This window comes from Semicossyphus pulcher, unplaced genomic scaffold (assembly GCF_022749685.1).
Source record: "Semicossyphus pulcher isolate SPU_LCO1_2020_fin unplaced genomic scaffold, fSemPul1.0.p SCAF_5, whole genome shotgun sequence".
In the NCBI taxonomy this organism is placed as follows: domain Eukaryota; kingdom Metazoa; phylum Chordata; class Actinopteri; order Labriformes; family Labridae; genus Semicossyphus; species Semicossyphus pulcher.
The window spans coordinates 5,732,512-5,751,903 of NW_027211726.1; the positions used below are offsets into that span (position 1 = coordinate 5,732,512).

A 19,392-nucleotide genomic window follows, 5' to 3' on the forward strand; every position below is an offset into this window, starting at 1 on the left:
CAGTGCTGAATATAATAGTTCAGGGAACTGATGAAGGCTGATGAAAGGATTTCACCTTCCGTCACTCATCCTCATCTGACGTTTCTGTTTCATTCCCCATCAGAGATGCTTTTCACGAAGCCTCGCAGAGCAGAAGTGCTGATCCGTGTGTGGGCGGGGGCAGATTTAATAAAATGTTCTCTCAGATTCAATCTTCGTTAATCTACTTTTCTCTGTAAGTGCAGAGAATATAATGAAAAAGCACGAAATGATGCCTGCAGTCTCACAGCGTGCTAATACCTCTGATTATAATGGATCAGAGGTTGCTTTTATGCAGGATATCTGTCAACTGTAGTTTCTGACACTGAGATCAATTAACTTGAATTTATGCGACAAAATTCAGCGACTCTTTTATGATTGAATTTACTCTTATCTTTCATATTTGACAGATAATTAGAATATAATTAAAAACCACAGGTCTTAAAGAACCTTTTTCTGAGTAGGAAACACAATGAGGTGGATAATCTTTCAAACGGATCCGAGTCCAGCAGCACTTCTTCTCTGGGCTTCACTGACATGAATTCATAACCACGTGGTATTTCTCTGCTTGTTTTGTAGTCACACATCTGTTCCCACCGCGATGCTCCCAGCACTTGAGAATGTTTTTTTATACAAGAAAATAATATATACTTCCTTACAATAATTTTCATATAATCAATGTGTTTACTGTCATTTCAAACTAGACAAGTGCATTTGCTGAAAAAGAATCTCACCTTTGAATGAATGAACGTGCTTGAATACATGTCGTTGTCAAATCTTTTTGTAGCATCACATTTAGCACCAAAAAAACGACTCTTGCTAATATTATGCTTTCTCTTTCCTCTGATATTCTAGCCTATATCTGCTGTCCCCGTGTAAACCTAAGAGTTAGTGTAACAGCATGCTGACCTGTAGAGTGCTTGTGGAACAGCAGTCGCGACGCTGATAGCTAATAATGATAGTAATAATATGAATTGCAGTTTTCTGTACAGCCGGCCTCCTGAGTCCATCCTGACCTCGCCGCTGAGGTCTGGCTCTGGTTTCCCATGATCCTCCTGCCTCTTAATACCATCTTTCACTACCTGCATTCAGCTGAGAGTGACAGTTAAAGGAGAGTGCTGGTGTTTCTTTTAAAAGCTAGCTGCCAATCATCCTGGGTGCTGTTTTTTTCTGTGTGTTGTTGGTGTCAGCACAGTCGATGTAGCTGGATCTAGAAAGATTGTTTACCTTCAGTAGAGGCTTTTTCCTGTCCTCCTTTATTTAGAGATGAAAAATATGAGAAGTATGAGAAATGTGAAAGCTTGAGGCTGAATCAAACTTTGTTTTATTGTGTTTTTAAATTGTTAAAGTGTCAACAATTTATCTTAATCACAGGAGGAAATAAGAGTTTTCACCTAAAGTAATCACTGCTAACATTTTAGCTAAGCTAACTGTGTCGTTAATGTTTTTATAGAAAGTCATTATTCCTGTGACATACTAACGCTTACTTTAAGACCAATTACACAGCCATGCTGAAAATGGGATTTTACCAGCACTCTCCTTTAATAGTACTTCTGATTTCATGTAAAAAACTTGGTGTTATGTTTGAAAATGACCCGATTCTTTTGAACGGCTCTTTGGTCATGAACAAGTTGAACCAGGTCTACTTGCCAAAAGTTCCCTGCCCGCCCTAAATCCACTTCTCTTGTTCCACTCTAATCCAGTAGGTGGCACCAATTCACCTGTAAGCTGGCTTTCAAACCTCTGTCGTCAAAGAGGTAATCCACTTTCCTTTGAGCAGGCTTTATATAAATCGAGGCCCACAGATTGCAGACATGTTTGGGAAAAAAATGAGCCAAAATAATTATCAATGATAACTTCTGCAGTAATGTTTCCTGTTTGCTGTCGTACACTGATAATGACTAAATTGTGTTCGGACTAGTGGATAACTGTTAATTAACATTACTTTGTTAACGTTTCAGTTCATTATGAAACTGTGGCGGAACAAATTAGACCGGCGGGCCACCTCAGTCTAGGTAATTGATGGGAAACACTGCAATGTGAACCCCCTTTGCCTCACGTCGACCCCTGCCCCCTTAAAAACAAAACAATGTGTGTATTTTTAAATGATGCTCAGAGTGGAACAGAGCCGTAAGAGAGCCCCTCATCATTGCTAATTTAAAGGTTTCACAATGAACACATAAACACAACATAAACTCTTTAACTTTAAAGTGTTTCGAGTTATGGCAAACCCCAGAGTCGGCTGCAGAGTCAGGATGACTCATGAGGCTAAATTAGATCCGTTTGGTTGTTTTAATCCACAACAGGCAGGAGAAGTATTGTTAATGTCAATATTACTGCAGTTGCTTTTCTAAAATATCCAACTTATAAACCTTTTACATGTGAAAAATCTGCCTTTTTCACTTGATCTGCAAACTATTTACAGCATTTACAGTTTCATTTGCATCATGCTAATGTGTTTGATTGTAAAATGATGATTTGTTTTGACTTATTTTAGCCATAAAGTTTAACAAAGGCAGGAATGTCTGTGTGGAGTGGAAGAGAACCATGTGGCTGACTTGCATGGACGTTCAGTGTGTGTTAGTATCTTAGGTCTCAGGTTGGTGCTTATAAGTGGCTACATGGGAATGTATGGGACCTTAAAGGTATAATGAGTAGGATTGATGCTTGCAAAAAAGAACTAAACTTTGCATGTTTTGTAAACAAAACATGCAAAGTTGGCCCCTCCTCCTCGGCTCAAGCAGTAGCTTCCTCTTGGACAAGTGCTTACGATCTGGCACCTGCTCGCTAACTTTACATACAGAAGTCCTAGCAGCCTGTGCACATTTACTTGCCAGGTGCAACACTAAAATTAGACTTCCAAAATGTACAAAACACAGAAAAGACAGGCAGAGGGGAAGTCAGAGTCTGTGCAGAAACAGAAAAAAAGACACTTCTAGAGGATTCATTTTTAAGGTATATAAGGTATATAAATCTATACATAATCCTACTCATTCTGCCTTTAAATCTGCATGAATTCAGAAGATTGAAGCCTTTAAAAAACGAACACAAACACAGACTTCATTCAGGATTACAAGTTTGGTGATTTTTATAAATATTTTTATGATTGATTTTCAGCCCAAAGTTTCCCTTTAATTTAAAGTATTCTGGGAACAAGATTATATGTTTGTTATAGAGTGTATGACGTTTACTTGATTTGGTGGAATCCATGAGAATTTTGCGTCATTGTGTTTCTTCAAACATGGACAGAAATTTCAAAATAGAAGTGTGTATTTTTGAGGATAGTGCATCACAGTATGTTTCTGATGCTTCCTGTTCTGGTTCATTTCATTGTCTGCATGAAAGTTAAGTGTAACTTTTTGTTCCTTTTTATGAAAGAAATCACTTGAATGCTTTAAATCGTTAGAGGTCATATCTCAATTGATGTTATTCCAAAGCTGTGTAATCATTGACTTTAAAAATACTTCAGGGCACTGCCATGTACAAGCCACCGCATCCCCATGTTTGTTTAAATCAATGATTATTTATATTCTGGTACCATGTTAAACCTTTTGGCATCCTGCACAGACTTTTGTAAAGCTTCTCCCTTTTCTGTAATGAATGAATTAATTCCAATTAAATGACTTTTCAACAGATAAAGAAAATAATTGTTATTTCTTTGAGTGAATGTTATTAATGCTGTTTCCATTCTATATATACAAACTAATATTTTCTCTATTTCGATTCCAGTAATTTATTAAGAAGCACTTCTAAAACGCCTTGAGACCGACTCCATACAGCCTGAACTTGTAGCTAGTAAATATTGTATTAGAAATAGATTTGTGCCGTATGAGATAGAGCTCCCAGTTAAGCATGGTTAATTCTGTATATTACTATTGAATAAAACAAATGCATATATAGAGTATACAAACAATCACAATCAAAATCAAAGTCACCGCAAATAGCATTTACAAAAAAACTTAAGCTGTGAGCAAAAGAGACTGCAGCTGGAGCACATCTTACATTGAAACACCTGCCAGCTAGCAACCGTTAGCCAGAGTTACACAGCACATAACAACGTAGCTTACTTTCAGCTCATGAAGATAGCTTACTGTATTAATGTAGCTCGCTCTGACAGTCCTCTTCTTCATCCTCCTCGTTATCTTCAGTGTTTGTTAACCCGACTTCTCCACCACTTGGCACCCTCCTTGCTGGAATTAGCAGTCTGCGTTCGACATCATCCATGACCTACTTTTTTTTTAACAATAACACAGGTAAAGGGGTCCACAATCAGCTTTAATACACAATAATGAACAAACATAAATAATTCACAGAAACGTTTTGATAACCTCCAAACTAGAAACTGTTAGATAATGTGTGTTTATGTTGTCCCACACCTGCAATCAGAGTAGCAACAATACCTCCCAAGCAATCAAATCGCACAGCAAGCAGCAAAGGTCAACGGTCATCATCACTGACGTCAATTGAACGTTAGGAATATATGATTAAGGGTTTTTTTTTAATGAATAAGAATAATTTATTTATCAATCCAAACCTTTTTATATTTATATTTTGAACAGTGTTACTTCAGCGCACGAGTTTGCTGTATTAACTCCATTCTGCTGATGAAGCGCTCCTACTCGGTGACATTTGTCCTCACACAGGCCTGTCCTTCTCCCGCTGAAAGCGCCCTGGCCTTCGGCCAATCAGGGCGGAGCAGGAAGTGACGTCGTTTCTAGCGCAAGGAAGCCCCGGGACTGGCGCGCCAAATTTCAAAGGACTTCCTCCTGGGAGGAAAGGAGACGAATATCCGCACCGAAGTCTGGCAAAGAACAGCGATTAAGTCCTGCAGAAACAATAATATGTTTCTAAAGTTTGTAAATTAACTCCGCTGGTTGAGCAGTCGACGGCGTTTGAGGATTACTTCACGTAAAGTCGGCGTGAATCTCAGTTCTCGTTGTAAGTTGCAGCTTTGACTTTCATTCAGTCCTACAAGGAACTAACGACAGTTAGCTTGATCCCGTGTCTGACTGACAAGCTGAAAACCTAGACTACCATATAATACTGCGCTTATTTTTTACTTTTATGTATGTATTTGTAAGTAAATAGATAGATTAGATGATAGAAGTTGAAGTTATTGCTGTAAAAAGTGAAGTTTTTACCTGACAAGTCGTTCATTTTCCTACTGGTTATTGTGTCTTGCTTTGTGTGGTGATCCCATGATTTGTCAGTCCGAGGACATGCAGCTGTTGCATGCGGTGCAGCCTGCAGCTAGCTACAGTTGACACTCCTATTGGTCTTCTGTATATTTAGCATCTGCGTGTTTGTTTCAGTCTGGCATTAGCTTTATTTAACACAAGCCTGTATTGAAATAGTAAGAAAAACACGTGTTTAAGTGCTTTTCTGTCATCTGAAGTTTCAATCAAACTGTATTGATGACGTCTCAGCTGTTTTGCAAACACTAAGTACAGCAATTAAACAAGTAATTTAATTGTCATGGTTTTTTCTTTTGTTTTCTTTCAGATCAGACATCCTCAGTCGTTGCACCCTGTCAGGCTCCCAGTCTGTGAGAAGCCTGATGTTAGTTGATGTCAGGGGCCTGGGATTTGAATCTCTCATACACACACTCTCAGGCTCAGATGACAGCTGTTCAAACCTGTAAATATTAAACGGCAGAACTCTCAAAGCTAAAAGTCACGGCTGTCAAGTTCTTTGGCAGGTTTACTTTCCACTGTTTCAATGTTTGCTGCACCTTTTGATTTAGCAGCGCAGTAACGCACAAGCTGTCCACATTACTGCAGGTCTTTATTCTCAGATCCACCTTCTTATAGCCTTCACTTCATGCTGGATTTAGTCTGTTTGAGCTTGAGCTCATAACTTGTGCAAATCCTCATTGCCACACTTCACCTCTTTATTCACATTCTCTTTATCCTCATTATTTATTCATGTCTTCACAGCAGGACACAAGGCATCTGCTTTCCAAATTAATGCAAACATCTGTTGCTCAAAGCTGCTGCACCTGCCTGTAACCTTCACACGGACTGCTTACAAGCCTATGTTGGAATATTTTATCTTATAATATAGCTTTATGTTGCATTCAGCACTTTTTTCCCCAAACCCAGATGCCTTCAATTTAACTTCTGTCCACCAGAAAGAGTTGTACCTCACAATGGATCACAGGCTCTTTTAGCTCAAGGCCTATCACAGGGTGTGGCCTCTGGGTGGGGCAGGTGAGGGTGTTGCAGTGGCAGACAATCAAACCCTTCAGTCATGCTGTCCGGGGTGCAGCCGTGCTTCCAGCTGCTTCGTATCGGTTCTTCAGCTGGGGACTCTGCCCGGGACCTGTACACGTTCAGGCCGACGCTGAACCACTCTGTGTTCCGCCTGGGCCGAGCAGCGGAGCTGTGCGATGTCACGCTGGAGTCCACGTCGGTGTCCCGGATCCACGCCGAGCTGCACGCAGAGAGGGAGGGGAACGGAGGGGACACGGTGCCGCAGGAGGAAGGCTGGATGGTTCACATCAAGGACAGGAGCAGTCATGGTGAGAGAGAGGGGCTGAGTCACACACACGCACGCACACCTCTACAGTCATTGTGAAAGTCCAAGAGAGTTAGAAACCAACTTACAAGAAAAGTTCTTCTACAGGAAAACCCCAAAATCTGTTCACACCTAGTCTGCTATGTCCGCATGAAAAGAAGTGAGAACTAGCTTTCATAGATGTTTCATCATCAGCATCTATATTTCCTGATAAGGGCAGATGTAAGAGCTTTTTTTAACTGAACATAAAGTAAAGATCAAGATGCTTGTGATGAAATGGCTTCATTATGCATGCTGTCCAGCAGAGTGTGCTTGTTTAAAACCCCCTCAGCACTGTCTACTGATCACATTGTGGTCTGCATTAGATTTGGTCGACAATGTATAGTAATTTAAAACTTTAAACAGCCTTCTGAGGATGTTTGCGTAGTCATACTATGTGGAATTAATATCAGCCTACTCTTATTGTAGTGGCCGACTGGCAGATGCAGAAATAACATAATACAATGCTTTTTAAAATGTACACATTCACTGGGCAATATAAGAAATGTACTTAAAATTAGGTTATGTACAAAAAGCCATATTTATTTGTAAGCAACATTTTCTTTCAAATAAACCTGTAATATTAATACACCTTAGACAGGCTTGGATGAAGCTCTCCCTGAGACAATCCTGGCAATTTTTTCCTATTGCACAGAACAAATGCATGAAATGAAATCAACCTTGTTGTCTGTTGCAGAAACTCTGACAAATCGCCACACCGCAGACATCTTGCACCTTCTTCACACTTGCAATCAGTGCGTGCACACACTCGCGCCGAGTTAATGCCGTAGCATTACGTCAAGTTTTTTTAGGGAATCATCGAGCACTCAGGCAAAATTAAAGTGTTGTTTTATCAGTGGAAAATATCTGCATAAGAATTTTCGAGCCATAATCTGCAGATACTGATAACGTGCCGATAATATCGTGCATCCCTAATCAAAAATTAACTACATCAGCTGTCGTATCGGTAAGCTGTGAATTATTTACCCTCTTAAATCGGTATGATTACAGGAACTCTGTCCCGTCCCTTTCCTACATGTTAGGAAAGGGAAGCGATACAGGAAGAGGAATTCATTTTATGAGCAAAATGTAAAAAGTTCACAGTAGTCTGCATGAATTTGTCTGACAGAGGAGGTAAACAGTCATGTACAGAGAAGTAAGTTTGCCTATGGTCTTTAGTGAAACCTGAAGTGCACAGGAAGCAGCGCAAGGAGAGGAAGGAGGAGATTTACACTGAAAGTTGGGTCTTCGCTTAAGGTCGATGAACTGTGTCTGACAGGCTGCGACTCTAAACTGCGCTCTTACTGTCTAATTTTTCAAGTAATTTCACACTCTGTTTCACACATTTTTCACTGCTGCTATTAAAATCACATCTTAGTATTCACCGTGCATTCCTCATTCTGTGCGGAGCTGTCATGGCCGTTTGATTGCCTTGTAGCCTTCCAGCTACTCAGTTCTGGTTCCTTTTCACAGACTGTTTTACATTTCCACTCATTTCTGAAAGCTGTAAACGGACCGATAGTCAACAAATGACTTTATTTTGAGGCTCGCGAAGATGTTCCTTTTATTAGAAAGCTCTGAGGAACAGGCCCAAGGTGACTTCACCCTACACTGCTGCATGTTTGCCTGTGTTCACTTGGACTGATCGTGTGATTTCTCCTGCAGTTTAAGACAGAAGTTAAAAGAATAAAACCTTATCTTGTTGCCAGGCACCTGGGTCAACGAGGTCCGCCTCCAGCCTGGTATCCAGTGGGAGCTCTCAGACAACGACACGCTGACCTTCGGAGGCCAGTCGCCTTCGGGGAGCCCCGAGTTTTACTTCCTCTTCCAGAAGGTCAAAGTTCGTCCACTAGACTTTGACGCCATCACAATTCCAAAGGTAATCCTTTTAAGATGATTCAGCAGAGATGGTCGGCACTCTACCGCCCGATTCTGTGCAGAACCGGAGGGTTGCCAGTTCAAGTCCCGATATGCACCAAGCATGGAATTGGGGCTGGAGAGGTGCCAGCTCCTTTCTTGGGCACCTTGAGCAAGACACTGAATCTCCCACTGCTCATGTGCAGCCCCCTCACTCTGACATCTCTCCATTAATGCAAGGCCATAGGGTCCTGTTTGTGCGTGTGTGTATATCGGGCCTGTGTGTGTGTAGCATGTTTGTACTGACAGTGAAAAGATTGAATTTCCCCTCTGGAGTTTAAAAAAGTATGTCTTCTTCTTCTTCATGTTAATATCTTGTCTTCCAGGCGGGTACGTTCTCTTCCGACCTACAGAACCGGATCAGAACCAATCTGGACCGCAAGGTGGCCGCCAACCTGGACCTGTCCAAGCTGTCAATCAACCGGGCCACCGTCATCCTCAACTCCATCGGCAGTCTGAGTAAGATGAAGGGCAGCGCCTGGACCTTTCAGAGGAGCCACAGCCACGAGGGCACCGCCTCCGACCCCGGCTCCTCCTCCTCTCCACCTCTGGCTGTGGGCTTCTCCTCTCTGCTCCCTCCCTCCACGCCTCCACCCTTCTCCTCTGCAGCCTCAGTGCCTTCAACGAAGTCCCTCCAGCCGACCTCCAGGAGCAGGAGGAAGTCTGCTCACACGGTGCTCCTGGAGGACGACAGCTCAGACGAGCCCAGAAGTCGAGCAGGTGAGGCTACCTCTGCTGCTTTGTGCGAACACCAATAACTCTGTGAATGAAGATGCCTGAACGGAGTGTTAGTTTTTATTCAGACTGAGATAGTTCGTGCAAAAACATGGTGTATATTAAGATTTCACTGAAGCACAAGCAGACGAAGTGTGAATAGATTGAAGAGCATCAAAGTCAGAGTCAAAGTTGTTTAAAAATTAGCAGTTCAGATAAACAAAAGTCAGACAGGCTCCCAAAAGAATGCCAAAGAAATGTATTTACTGAAAAATGTGGTCTAGATAGGGTCACTGATTTTACAATATCCCTTTGATTGTTCAGCTCTTGCAGCAGTTGTGGAGGACGGTCAGAGAGCGAGGGCGAAGAAGAGGCGGCGGCTCTACAAGTCTGAGTCGGAGAGTTTCAGCTCTCCTCCTCCTCTGCCGCTGCAGCCCAAGAGCCACAACGACGTCCGGCGTCCGCTGGAGGCCAAGCCTTTCCCCGTCGGCATCAGGACCATCGGCAGTTTCCACGGTGCCATGACCAACAGCCGACTCAACCACCACCTCCTGCAGGCGTCGTTCACAAACCCGGCCGTTCACAAACAGGAGGTGCAGACGATGCACCGGGTCCAGACGGTGATGCACGGCAACATTACCGCCTTCCGCCAACAGAAACCCAACCACTGTTCCCCAACAGCGCAGAGAGGCCGACGGAGGGCTCACAGCTCGCCGGTTTTCTCCCCTCTGGTGGTCGGAGGGGAGAACTACAGCCTGGCTTCACCGTCAGTCAGGATCCGCACAGAGGAGAGAGGCAGGGTGACGTTCAACAGATACCACCACCAAACAAGGTGAGAAGTTTAACCGGGTTTGACACCAAGTAAAAACAAACAGATAGTTCAAACATATACAAAGGTGTTTTCATGAAAGTGCTGTGCATGTGCCTGCTGTTGCTCCTGCTCCGCTCTGTGTTCGTGACGCAGCTAAAATCAAAACTATCTTTGATTTCTTCTTCGCAGCAAGCGACGAGGACGCCCCAGGAAACACCCTCTCCCTCCCCGACCCTCCCTGCCCTCTCCATCCTCCTCGTCTTCCTCCTCCACCTCTTCGGCCTCCTCTTCCTCCGGCTCCTCCTCTTCCTCCTCCTCCGATGAAGATGACGAAGAAGAGGACGATGAGGAGGGCGTGACCGGCGGGGCGGTGGAGCCGTGCGCGGCCCCGCGGTGCCGGCTGCCCCAGCAGGACACGGTGCAGTGGATCCAGTGCGACGTGTGCGACGCCTGGTACCACATAGACTGTCTGCACGTGGACCGCAAGAAGCTGCTCAAGGACCCCAACGCAGACTTCCACTGCGGATGTCGCTGAAACCGGAGGGAAACAAGTTTGTGACGTAGAATTTAAATGAAATGCTCCAGTTTAGACTTCAAAGTTTTCTATTAAATGTTAATTTTCTTCAGCAACTCTGGGGAATCTGACTTTTCTTTAACACCGGCTGCTACTTCTTCTTATGTCCACTGAGCTGCTCTACTCACGCATGCAGTGCTTTACTCTTACCTCAACAGAAGCTCACGAAGGCAGGGAAAATCCCTTCAATTTTTACACCCCAATCCTCCCCGAGTTTGAAGAGTCAGTCACACAGCTGCTTCACAAAGCTCGCGCCCACGCAGTTTTCAGGCTCTTGCTTTGAGAAGGAGGCAAATCTGTAATGAAATGTCTCAGGTTGGATTTCATTATGGCTCCGACTGCCTGGAGAGGTGCGACCAGGGCGGGAAAACACGATGAAATACTTCTATGTGCACTCCCTCTGTGGCTGTCGTGGACCACGGGGCAGGTGGGATTCAGGAAGATTAATGAAAGAGGCTGCAACAGAGAGACTATTGCAACTGTCCCAGATGCTTCAGTGCAGCCATCTTCACTGTTTTAGCAACCAGGGCAGACCTTTGGGAACATTTATGAGGTGTGGGCGGCCAAAAAACCTCCCAACTCCCTCTCAAACAGTGCCGGGCTGTGCTCGATGAGTGCAGCTTCCCCGGGTGGCAGCAGCTGTCTCAGAGTCGCCGTGTGACGTTTCAAGACAATTAAACGGCAGGAAAAAGTGACAGCAGACTTCCACGGCGGCTGCTGATGAGAGGTGCTCTCGGGACGATAATCAAATATTTGACGGCACTTCAGCGGAAGCAGCTGCCGGGTTTTAAGGAAGCGGGATAAAGTGTGTACAGAGGGGTGTTTGAAGACGTCTGAGCGCAGGCTGGCGGGGAGTCTGCTGCAGGTTTGGGGACGACTCATTACGAGTGAGATGTGATGAAATGTGAGCGGCTGGTGTAACGCGATAATCAGAAAGTGATGTCATCTTTCTCATGAGTCTTGAGCCAAAGCGAGCCTGATCTGAACTGTCCTCTGCTGTTGGACAGTGCAGGTGTTTGCTCAGGTGCAGCCCGAGTAGAATAAAATCACAGTGCAGAACATTTCCTCTCTTAAGCACCTTTTTCTATTTAAATCTTAATTTTGCTTCGGTTGGCTCACCTGGAATCAAACAGCCTCTTTTTGTGCGTCTCAAACAGCAGCAGCAGACGGAGCTGTTAGCTGCTGCGCACCACTTGTGTGATTATCATCGTGACTCGGAGCCTCCCAGATAAATGTAAATTGATCATACCACTATGATGGACAGTTTTCAAAGTGGGGAGAGAAATGTTGAACACTTGATTCTTGAGCAATAAAATAAGCAAAAACATCTAAAAAAACAAAACAAAAAAAAGTGTTTTTAACTTGTGAAAGGAAAAGTTGAGTAGAAATAATCTGCGTATAAAATCCACTCTGTGTTCACTGAGATCCAAACGTGTGTGTTTAAAGGAAAGAATAAATGTAGTTTTAAGTGTCACTGGGGAGAATTTCATTCACACACTTTGTTTTAAATAACGAGGTCACCTCACTGCAGTAACACAATATCAACTATATAGGAGCTAACATTAAAGGGGAGGTATTGTGCTAATTTCAAGCTTCATATTTCACTCTGTGCTACCTGTGGAGTAGCTTAGCATAACTTACAGTTATTCTCACACTGGTGCTCTGTGCAGGCCCTCATACAGCCGGCTCATACCCCTGTCCCTCCATAATTAGCACGTTGACGCAGGTTTTTCAGACCCGGGAAGACCCGCTTATAGATGCCGATTGTCTCTTTTCCCATTGCCAGTGAAGTATCCTCCTGTCGGTCTCTTTTCTGTTGCGTCACCGTCTGACGTCACAAACGCTCCGGAGACAGGGTTAGTAAGCAGTGAAGATGTTACAGCGTTTAGGTCTTTATTGTATCTGTTACTCATTCAGTCTGTTTATCTGATAGGCCAGCTCTCCGGAGCCTGCTGTGTAGAAAAACTGTGGCTGTGTTCAAAATCAGATACTACATACTGCGTTCGGTGGTAGTATGAAGGAGCTTTTCAAATGTATTTGGCAGTATGCAACGCCAGGCGGCAGCTTCCGGTTTTGGAAAACGGAAGTAAACAAGCCAAACAAAAACAAACTGCTGCTTCTTTAGCTATAGCGCCCACTTCTGCTGGAATGCCGCTGCCCACTATTTCAACTGCCACTGTGACGTTCAACAGATTTGAAAACTTCACCCACGTTTAGTCTGAACATCCAACATTGTAACATTATATGTCTTAAATTGTGAAACAGCATAATACCTCCTCTTTAACTATTAAACTGATTTTAAGGACCTGTTTGGTCCTGTCTAGGTGCTAACTTAAATGCTAAAGAAAAAAAAAAGTTTGTTTCCCTTCAGTCGGTCGTGTTCTGCTTTTTGTCTTTGCAGTTTCATCTGACAGAGAAAGATGGACGTGTTGTTTTTGTCTCTTACATTGTGAGCTGTAAAGATATTTAAATGCTTGTTTGTGCCATCTCCACCGCTTCACTCACTGTCGCTCACAGTGTCTGCCTGCTGTGTGAGCGCTCCTCCCTTTCATGTGGCGAGCTGTAAACGTCTCAGAAAGGATGGTTTTTCCCCGAATACAGTTAGAGACGTGCAGCTGCTGATACTTTGAGGTGTGACACACAAATAAAAGACGATATTACAACCTAAAAGTTGTTTTTCAGCGTGAATAACTCCATCTGATGTAGTTTAAAATAAAGCTTTTAATTGAATCACGTTGGTGTCACGCTGCCGTTCCTACCCTTTTTAAACTTATTTTACAGCAACATTTTAAAGCAGTGCAGAAGTTCTGAGCAACATGAAACGATCCGAGCGACTGAAAACATAATCGACTATTTTGAGAATCTATTAACTGACATTTTTAAAGCCAAGTGGCCAAAAAAATTCAGATTAAAGCTTCTACAGCTGCGGAAATAATTAAGAGACCACTGCAGAAATCTGTTTTTCTCTGGTTCTACTATTTAAAGGTTTGTGTTTGTGTAAAATGAACTTTTGTTTTATTGTAAACATTTCTCCGACTTCCAAGTCAAATATCTTTTATCTGCAGAAAATGACGACTGGTTAAGAAAACAGAGCTTTTTCCGAGCTCGAATAAGGCAGACAAAACAAGTTTAAACAGAAGAATACGAATGTTTTAAGTGACAGTGTTCATACATCTCTGCATGCTCTCCTCCAGTCTGTCACAGTGCTGCTGGGTGACGTTAGGCCGCTCTTTGTTCGATGGCTTGTGACCGTCCATCGTTCAGGAGGTTTTGGGCCGGGCCATGACATGCAGAGAGAGACACTGATTTAAGGAGCATGCGGAGCGGTCTCTTAATTCTTTTCCAGAGCAGTTTATATCTGGAGTGTGATTTGTAGATGTGACAGTTTTCTGACTTTAAACGACTGTTGATTGATCAAAAATGTCAAAATCCACTTGCTAAGAGATTCCAGTGAAGCTTCGGCTGATCAAATCAAATCAGGAAGCTGTAAAGAAAACAGTTTACTCTCTGTTAGGATCTCTTAAAGGCAGGGATTATGGAGAGACACAAATTAATTGAACAGTTAACCTCATACATGTTTAAAGACAAATGCCTTCTGTATTCATAAGCAGCACAACAGTCCGCCTGTAACAATATAATTATCAGCTCTTTTCCACAGTCATCGCCTCAGATAGAGTCTTTAAGGCTTTAACAGATTGAATCAAGCTTGTGTCCAATCTTTTTGATAATCACGCTGCTGTTTTTGCCTCATTGTTTCAGTATTTACTTGTATGACTTCTGCTAATCACACAGCACTCATGCATTTTTACTGTGAGCTAAATATTCTATGTACAGTTGAAACCCCTCAGGACTCGTCTCTCGTCACTCTTCCTTACTTTAACTATCACATTGAAACGCAGCTCATTTGTTTGTCTTTGTTTGTACAGAATTAAAGCAGTTGTCGTACTTCTCTGAGATGTGATCAGAGAAGAAATAAAGAATATTCAGTAAAATCTGCCTCTGCGTCTGTTTCATCTCCTCAGCTGTGTTGTTTCTGCCCTCAGACGAGGAGGCCGAGATGTAAGAGACATTTCATTCATTATAGATTCTTCTGACGCCTCCAGCTCAGGTCCCGATTGATGAAACGTAGATATTAATAATTTACATTTTGTTTTCCTCCGGCCTTTTCGAGTTGTCTGAAAAACAAAACCTTGGCAGAGATGTACGTCATGTCTGGTTATTGTTTCCATTGTTTCTTTGAAATGAACGTAGAAGAGTTCGAGTCAGCGAGCAGAAACAATATCTTCATAACTGAAGCCTGTTATCTCACATTTACTTTTTCAACTTCATAATGGATTTATCTTATCGGAGTTCTTCATGCATGAAGTTTTATTTATTCACAGAATTACCTCTTACATCATCTCTGGTTTGAAGGCTCAGGAAGCAGACAGCAGGGACGAGCTTTTGATAACATGACACGGATACAAAATCATACTTTAGGATAGAGTAGTCATGTAAATAAATGTTAAGTCTCTATCTATCGCTGAATGAGGTAACACAATGGTGATGGAGCCTATGGCCCGCTGATGAAAGCCTTTGCATCTGCAGTATTACAGACTGGGTGTCTGTGGCGACTTTCGCGGAAAGAATCCCAAGCGGCGCCCAGTTAGTGACGCGTTTTCCATCAGCCAGCAGTGGTTGGTCTGCCAGAGAGGGTAGGCGGAGCTAAGCGGCTGCTTTTCCGCTCTCTGCAAGTGTTGCAAGTAAACAGTAATCTACTATGGCTGAACAAACAAAGAAAAGATGGATGACTACAGATACAACTTCAACAATAAGTAAAACGTGTGTGGACGTCACACATGCAGCACTGTCTGGATATTGAACGAACTTTGATTTTGTTTTGATTTTAGCGCCCCCCTGTGGACAAAGCAGTACGGGTCACTCTCTGTGCATGAGTGTGTTTCCTGTTGATCTCATCCTGCTGTCTTTCAATAGTCAGTCGCATCACTCACTGTGAATCTTTGCTGTGGAAAATGTAAACAAAGGCTCTTCCAGTCTGCACGCTGTAAATCGCTTAGTCTTAGTCTTAGTCACCGACCCAGTCGCAGCGATAACAGACAATAAAAATTACTTTATTGTAATAATCAGTCTTGTTTCTGATGCTTTTGTCTGCTGTTGCAGGTCTTATAGAGGCATCAGTATTAAAATCAGTCTGTTTCATAAAGAGTTAAAACTCCTCACAGGAGCTGTAATGAAGGTCACAAACACAGTACAGTCATACAGTATATCTTAAAAGAGCCTGACTGATATATCAGTTAGCCAATATTATCAGTCAGTATGAGTCTATTGCAGATATGTCTGTATCAATGTATGGTTACCTGCTTATCCTTTTTAGGGTCGCAGGGGGGCCGGAGTCTATCCCAGCTTTCATTGGGCGAGAGAGGCGGGGGCACACCTGGGGGGGGGTACACTACGAAACAGGATTTGTGGTTATCGAGGTAACTTTAGGGTTAGCTCCGAGTTTTCAGTACTACGAAGGTGGTTCACTTCTTACCGGGGTAGGTCACTATGGTAACTTATGCTGAATACCAATGTTGGAGATAAGAGATCAACCTGAACTACACACCACCTACTGACCAATCAGGTCTCTTGATTCAGGAGCTCTGTGAGCTGATCGTGAGAGGGAGGAGGGAGAGAGAGAGACCGTCTGATTACATGAAATATATTCATGAGAGATTCATCGAGCTTCACTGTTACATACACACAGAAAGGCCCACCACATACGAACCGGGATTCGAACCAGGAACCTTCTAGCTGTGAGGTGACAGCGCTAACCACTGCACCACCGTGCAGCTCTATCAAAGTATATTGTTCCCAATACGCCTCTGATAAAGACACAAAAGTTAGAAATAGTGACATCATGTAATTTGTCCATAGTTAACATAGAGTACAGTCTGACCTTTGACCCTTTTATGAAGTGAATAAAAGTGTCTCTTTTTTTGTTGGACTTTTCATCTCTGTTGTATTTGTTACGTAGCTATTCTGAGCCCAAAGTTTTCGCCAGTTTGACCTTTAACAAAAGGTTAAAGGTCAGACTGATTACTGCTCTGTAGTGAGCTGTTACATCTAGCAGAACGACCTGTCTTTAATCTGTAATAAATCTTTAAGACAATTATTCCCCTAAAAGATGTATTCTCTTTATAATAACGCTGCTATCCTGAAAATAACCAGGGACAATATATCCAAATTATAATCTAATAGGAGACACTGAGAGGCAGCTAAAGGAAGAAATACAAACAAACAGCAGGGATAACCTTTGTTCGTCTTAAAATGTACAAAAAGTAAAGGAGCTTTTGAATGTATTTTGGATCGTGCTGGGTGGATGAGTTTTCATGTCTGGCTGTCCGTTTTCTCCAGAGTTTTAAAGATGCAGTGTCCCATTTTAGAGCAAAATAAGATGTGAGCACACTCTCTCTCACACACACACACACACACACACACACACACACACACACACACACACGCAGGTTATGAAATCACCCGATATATGAAGCCTTGTATTTGTAACTCACGACTCGAGGAAACCTATTACACACTCACAGGGCAGTGGGCAGATACAGAGGAGACGGAGAGATTATGGAGCAGAAATGCCCGCTGCCTTGACCCGCAAAGGTGGAGGGAGACAATTACATTTGTCCGAGCTGTTTCCATAGCAACATTCCTCTCTCTCTCTCTTTCTATATTTTATTTTAAAAGTGCATCCTGTAATAACAGCCGGCACCTTCTTTTCCCTGATGACGCATGGAGTCAGACCGAGAGAGAGAGAGAGAGAGAGAGAGAGAGCGGGGGAAAGGCTGATTGTGTTCATCTGAATCTGAGGTGGAGAGAGAGAGAGGGAGGGAGAGAGAGAGAGAGAGAGAGAGAGAGAGAGAGAGAGAGTGTGTGCCTGCGTGATGGGTTACAGATCCAGGACACACACGAGTAATAAGTGTGAGTGTTTTCATCTTGGCGATGCTGGTAAAGGGAGAGGTCCACAGAGATGAAAGCAGAGGGCTGATGACTGTAAAGCCCATATTCCTCCTCCTCACACACACACACACACACACACACACACACACACACACAGGGACACTGTCATCAGAGCTCTGCAGCAACAAGCCTGCACTCCTGATTCTGGGTTTCACATGATGGTGATCTGAGGCTGTAACAATGCACAAGTCCTGGATGTTAATGCATCAGTTATGGTCACACATTTAATACCTTTATGCAGCATGACGTCATCTTTTCTCCAAATGTCTTTCAAAATCCACAAAATTTAATCCAAATTGTTTTAAAAAATGAGATTTTGCAGCATTTAAGACTCAAAAATCCTCTAAAATCTCAAAGAAAGTTCAATTAAGAGAAGAAACCTGAGCGGGACACGAACACGGAAAATATACACATCACAAAGAAGGAGATGCAGTGTGAAGAAGGGAAGTTAAACAATGATTTTCAAGCTTCATAAACACTCCAGTGACTAATTTTTGCACTTAAATCAAGCTGACAGACTCACAAGAGATTTTAAAAAGAACAGTCAAAATATTCTGACGTTTGTTGCATAATTTGTAATGTTAAAGCTTAAGAAATGCTGGTTCTGAAATGTTCTCTCATGGAGAGGATTGCACGTTTAATTGGAATGCCTGCCATCAAGGAAAATGTCTTCTGTCCCACTTTGGCCAAGCTCAGGCCCTGAATGCATCATCGGGTATCGTTTTTCTAACTCTGGAAAGACCTTTAAGAGCTTTGGGAAACTTCATACGACTGTTCTCTCAAGCCGATTCCTCCTGATGCAGATGCTGAACTTTACGTCCCTTTAATAAAACAGCTGCATCACATGCATTGAGCTGCAGGTCAGCTCCAATTTGCACCTAAAAAATTACCCACAAAGCAGTGCTGGAAAGAATAAAATAGTTGTGAGTCCAGTGAAACAAATCTAAGACAAAAAAAAAGAGACAAAAAAGTTCTACAGTCGACCCCCCAGTCAGGTCAAAAAATACCAAACAAGCACCTTGAATCAGTGTTTCTCCTGTCAGAGTTCACCTGATGTTCCCTCTTGGTCCAGCAGGGGGCAGTGTCGGCCCGGCACAGACCCACAGAGAGGCTCCACGGAGACGAACGAGTGTTCAGAGCCACTCCCTGCACATTACCCTCAGAATGGAAATCATACGTTTTCATTATTCCTCTCAGGGAGCTCAGACGGAGTTATTCTGAATGTGTGTGAGAGTGAGAGGAGTCGGGAGGGGGAGGGGGAGGGGCAGGTGAGGAGGTGGAGGTGGAGGTGGGGTTTGGGTGGAGGGTGATGGTTGTATCTTTATGCTTTTAATGGATCACAGAGCTCAATGGGAGTCTCCTCTCATTTAGATCATATAGCACAGACCGGAGCAGCTGTAGTCCACCTGCCTGTTCTCGTCTCGTTCTTCAAACCTGTGTGGTCATATTTTGGTGTGTGCGTGCGTGATGTGTGCGTGTGTGTGTGTGTGTCACCTGTCTTCGTCTGTGTTTCATAAAGATGCAGCGTCTCTTTGTCATGAAGGCTGAATCTTTTGATGCATGTTTAAAATCTGTGTTTATACACAGCTGAATATTTCCCTGTATGTTTATATGTATATGTATATGTTGTGCGTGTGTGTGTGTGTGTGTGTGTGTGTGTGTGTGTGTGTTGCCTGTTTAAGCGTGTCTATGACTGCACACATCACTCAAGAGCAATGAGACATGTCTGTGCGTGAGTTGAGGGTGAATTTCTGCACCGTGCACAAGCAAATTATAGGAGATGTTTATGTGAGTA

The 19,392-nt window shown here is 43.1% G+C and overlaps 1 protein-coding gene across 1 annotated transcript; it reads left to right on the forward strand.

Annotated features, from left to right (window-relative positions):
- Positions 1 to 6,267: 6,267 nt before the first annotated feature.
- On the forward strand, positions 6,268 to 10,550 carry tcf19l (transcription factor 19 (SC1), like). The gene is made up of 5 exons (XM_069680860.1): positions 6,268 to 6,538; positions 8,283 to 8,452; positions 8,817 to 9,210; positions 9,529 to 10,036; positions 10,205 to 10,550. The coding sequence occupies exons 1-5, from the start codon at positions 6,268 to 6,270 to the stop codon at positions 10,548 to 10,550; spliced, it is 1,689 nt and encodes a 562-aa protein (XP_069536961.1).
- The last annotated feature ends 8,842 nt before the right edge of the window (positions 10,551 to 19,392 follow it).

Bases quoted from the DNA above. Each gene is read 5' to 3' on its own strand.
- tcf19l (XM_069680860.1), top strand. From the start codon at position 6,268: ATGCTGTCCGGGGTGCAGCCGTGCTTCCAGCTGCTTCGTATCGGTTCT. The intron at 6,539-8,282 runs GTGAGAGAGAGG...TCTTGTTGCCAG, and splicing joins CAAGGACAGGAGCAGTCATG to GCACCTGGGTCAACGAGGTC. The intron at 8,453-8,816 runs GTAATCCTTTTA...CTTGTCTTCCAG, and splicing joins ACGCCATCACAATTCCAAAG to GCGGGTACGTTCTCTTCCGA.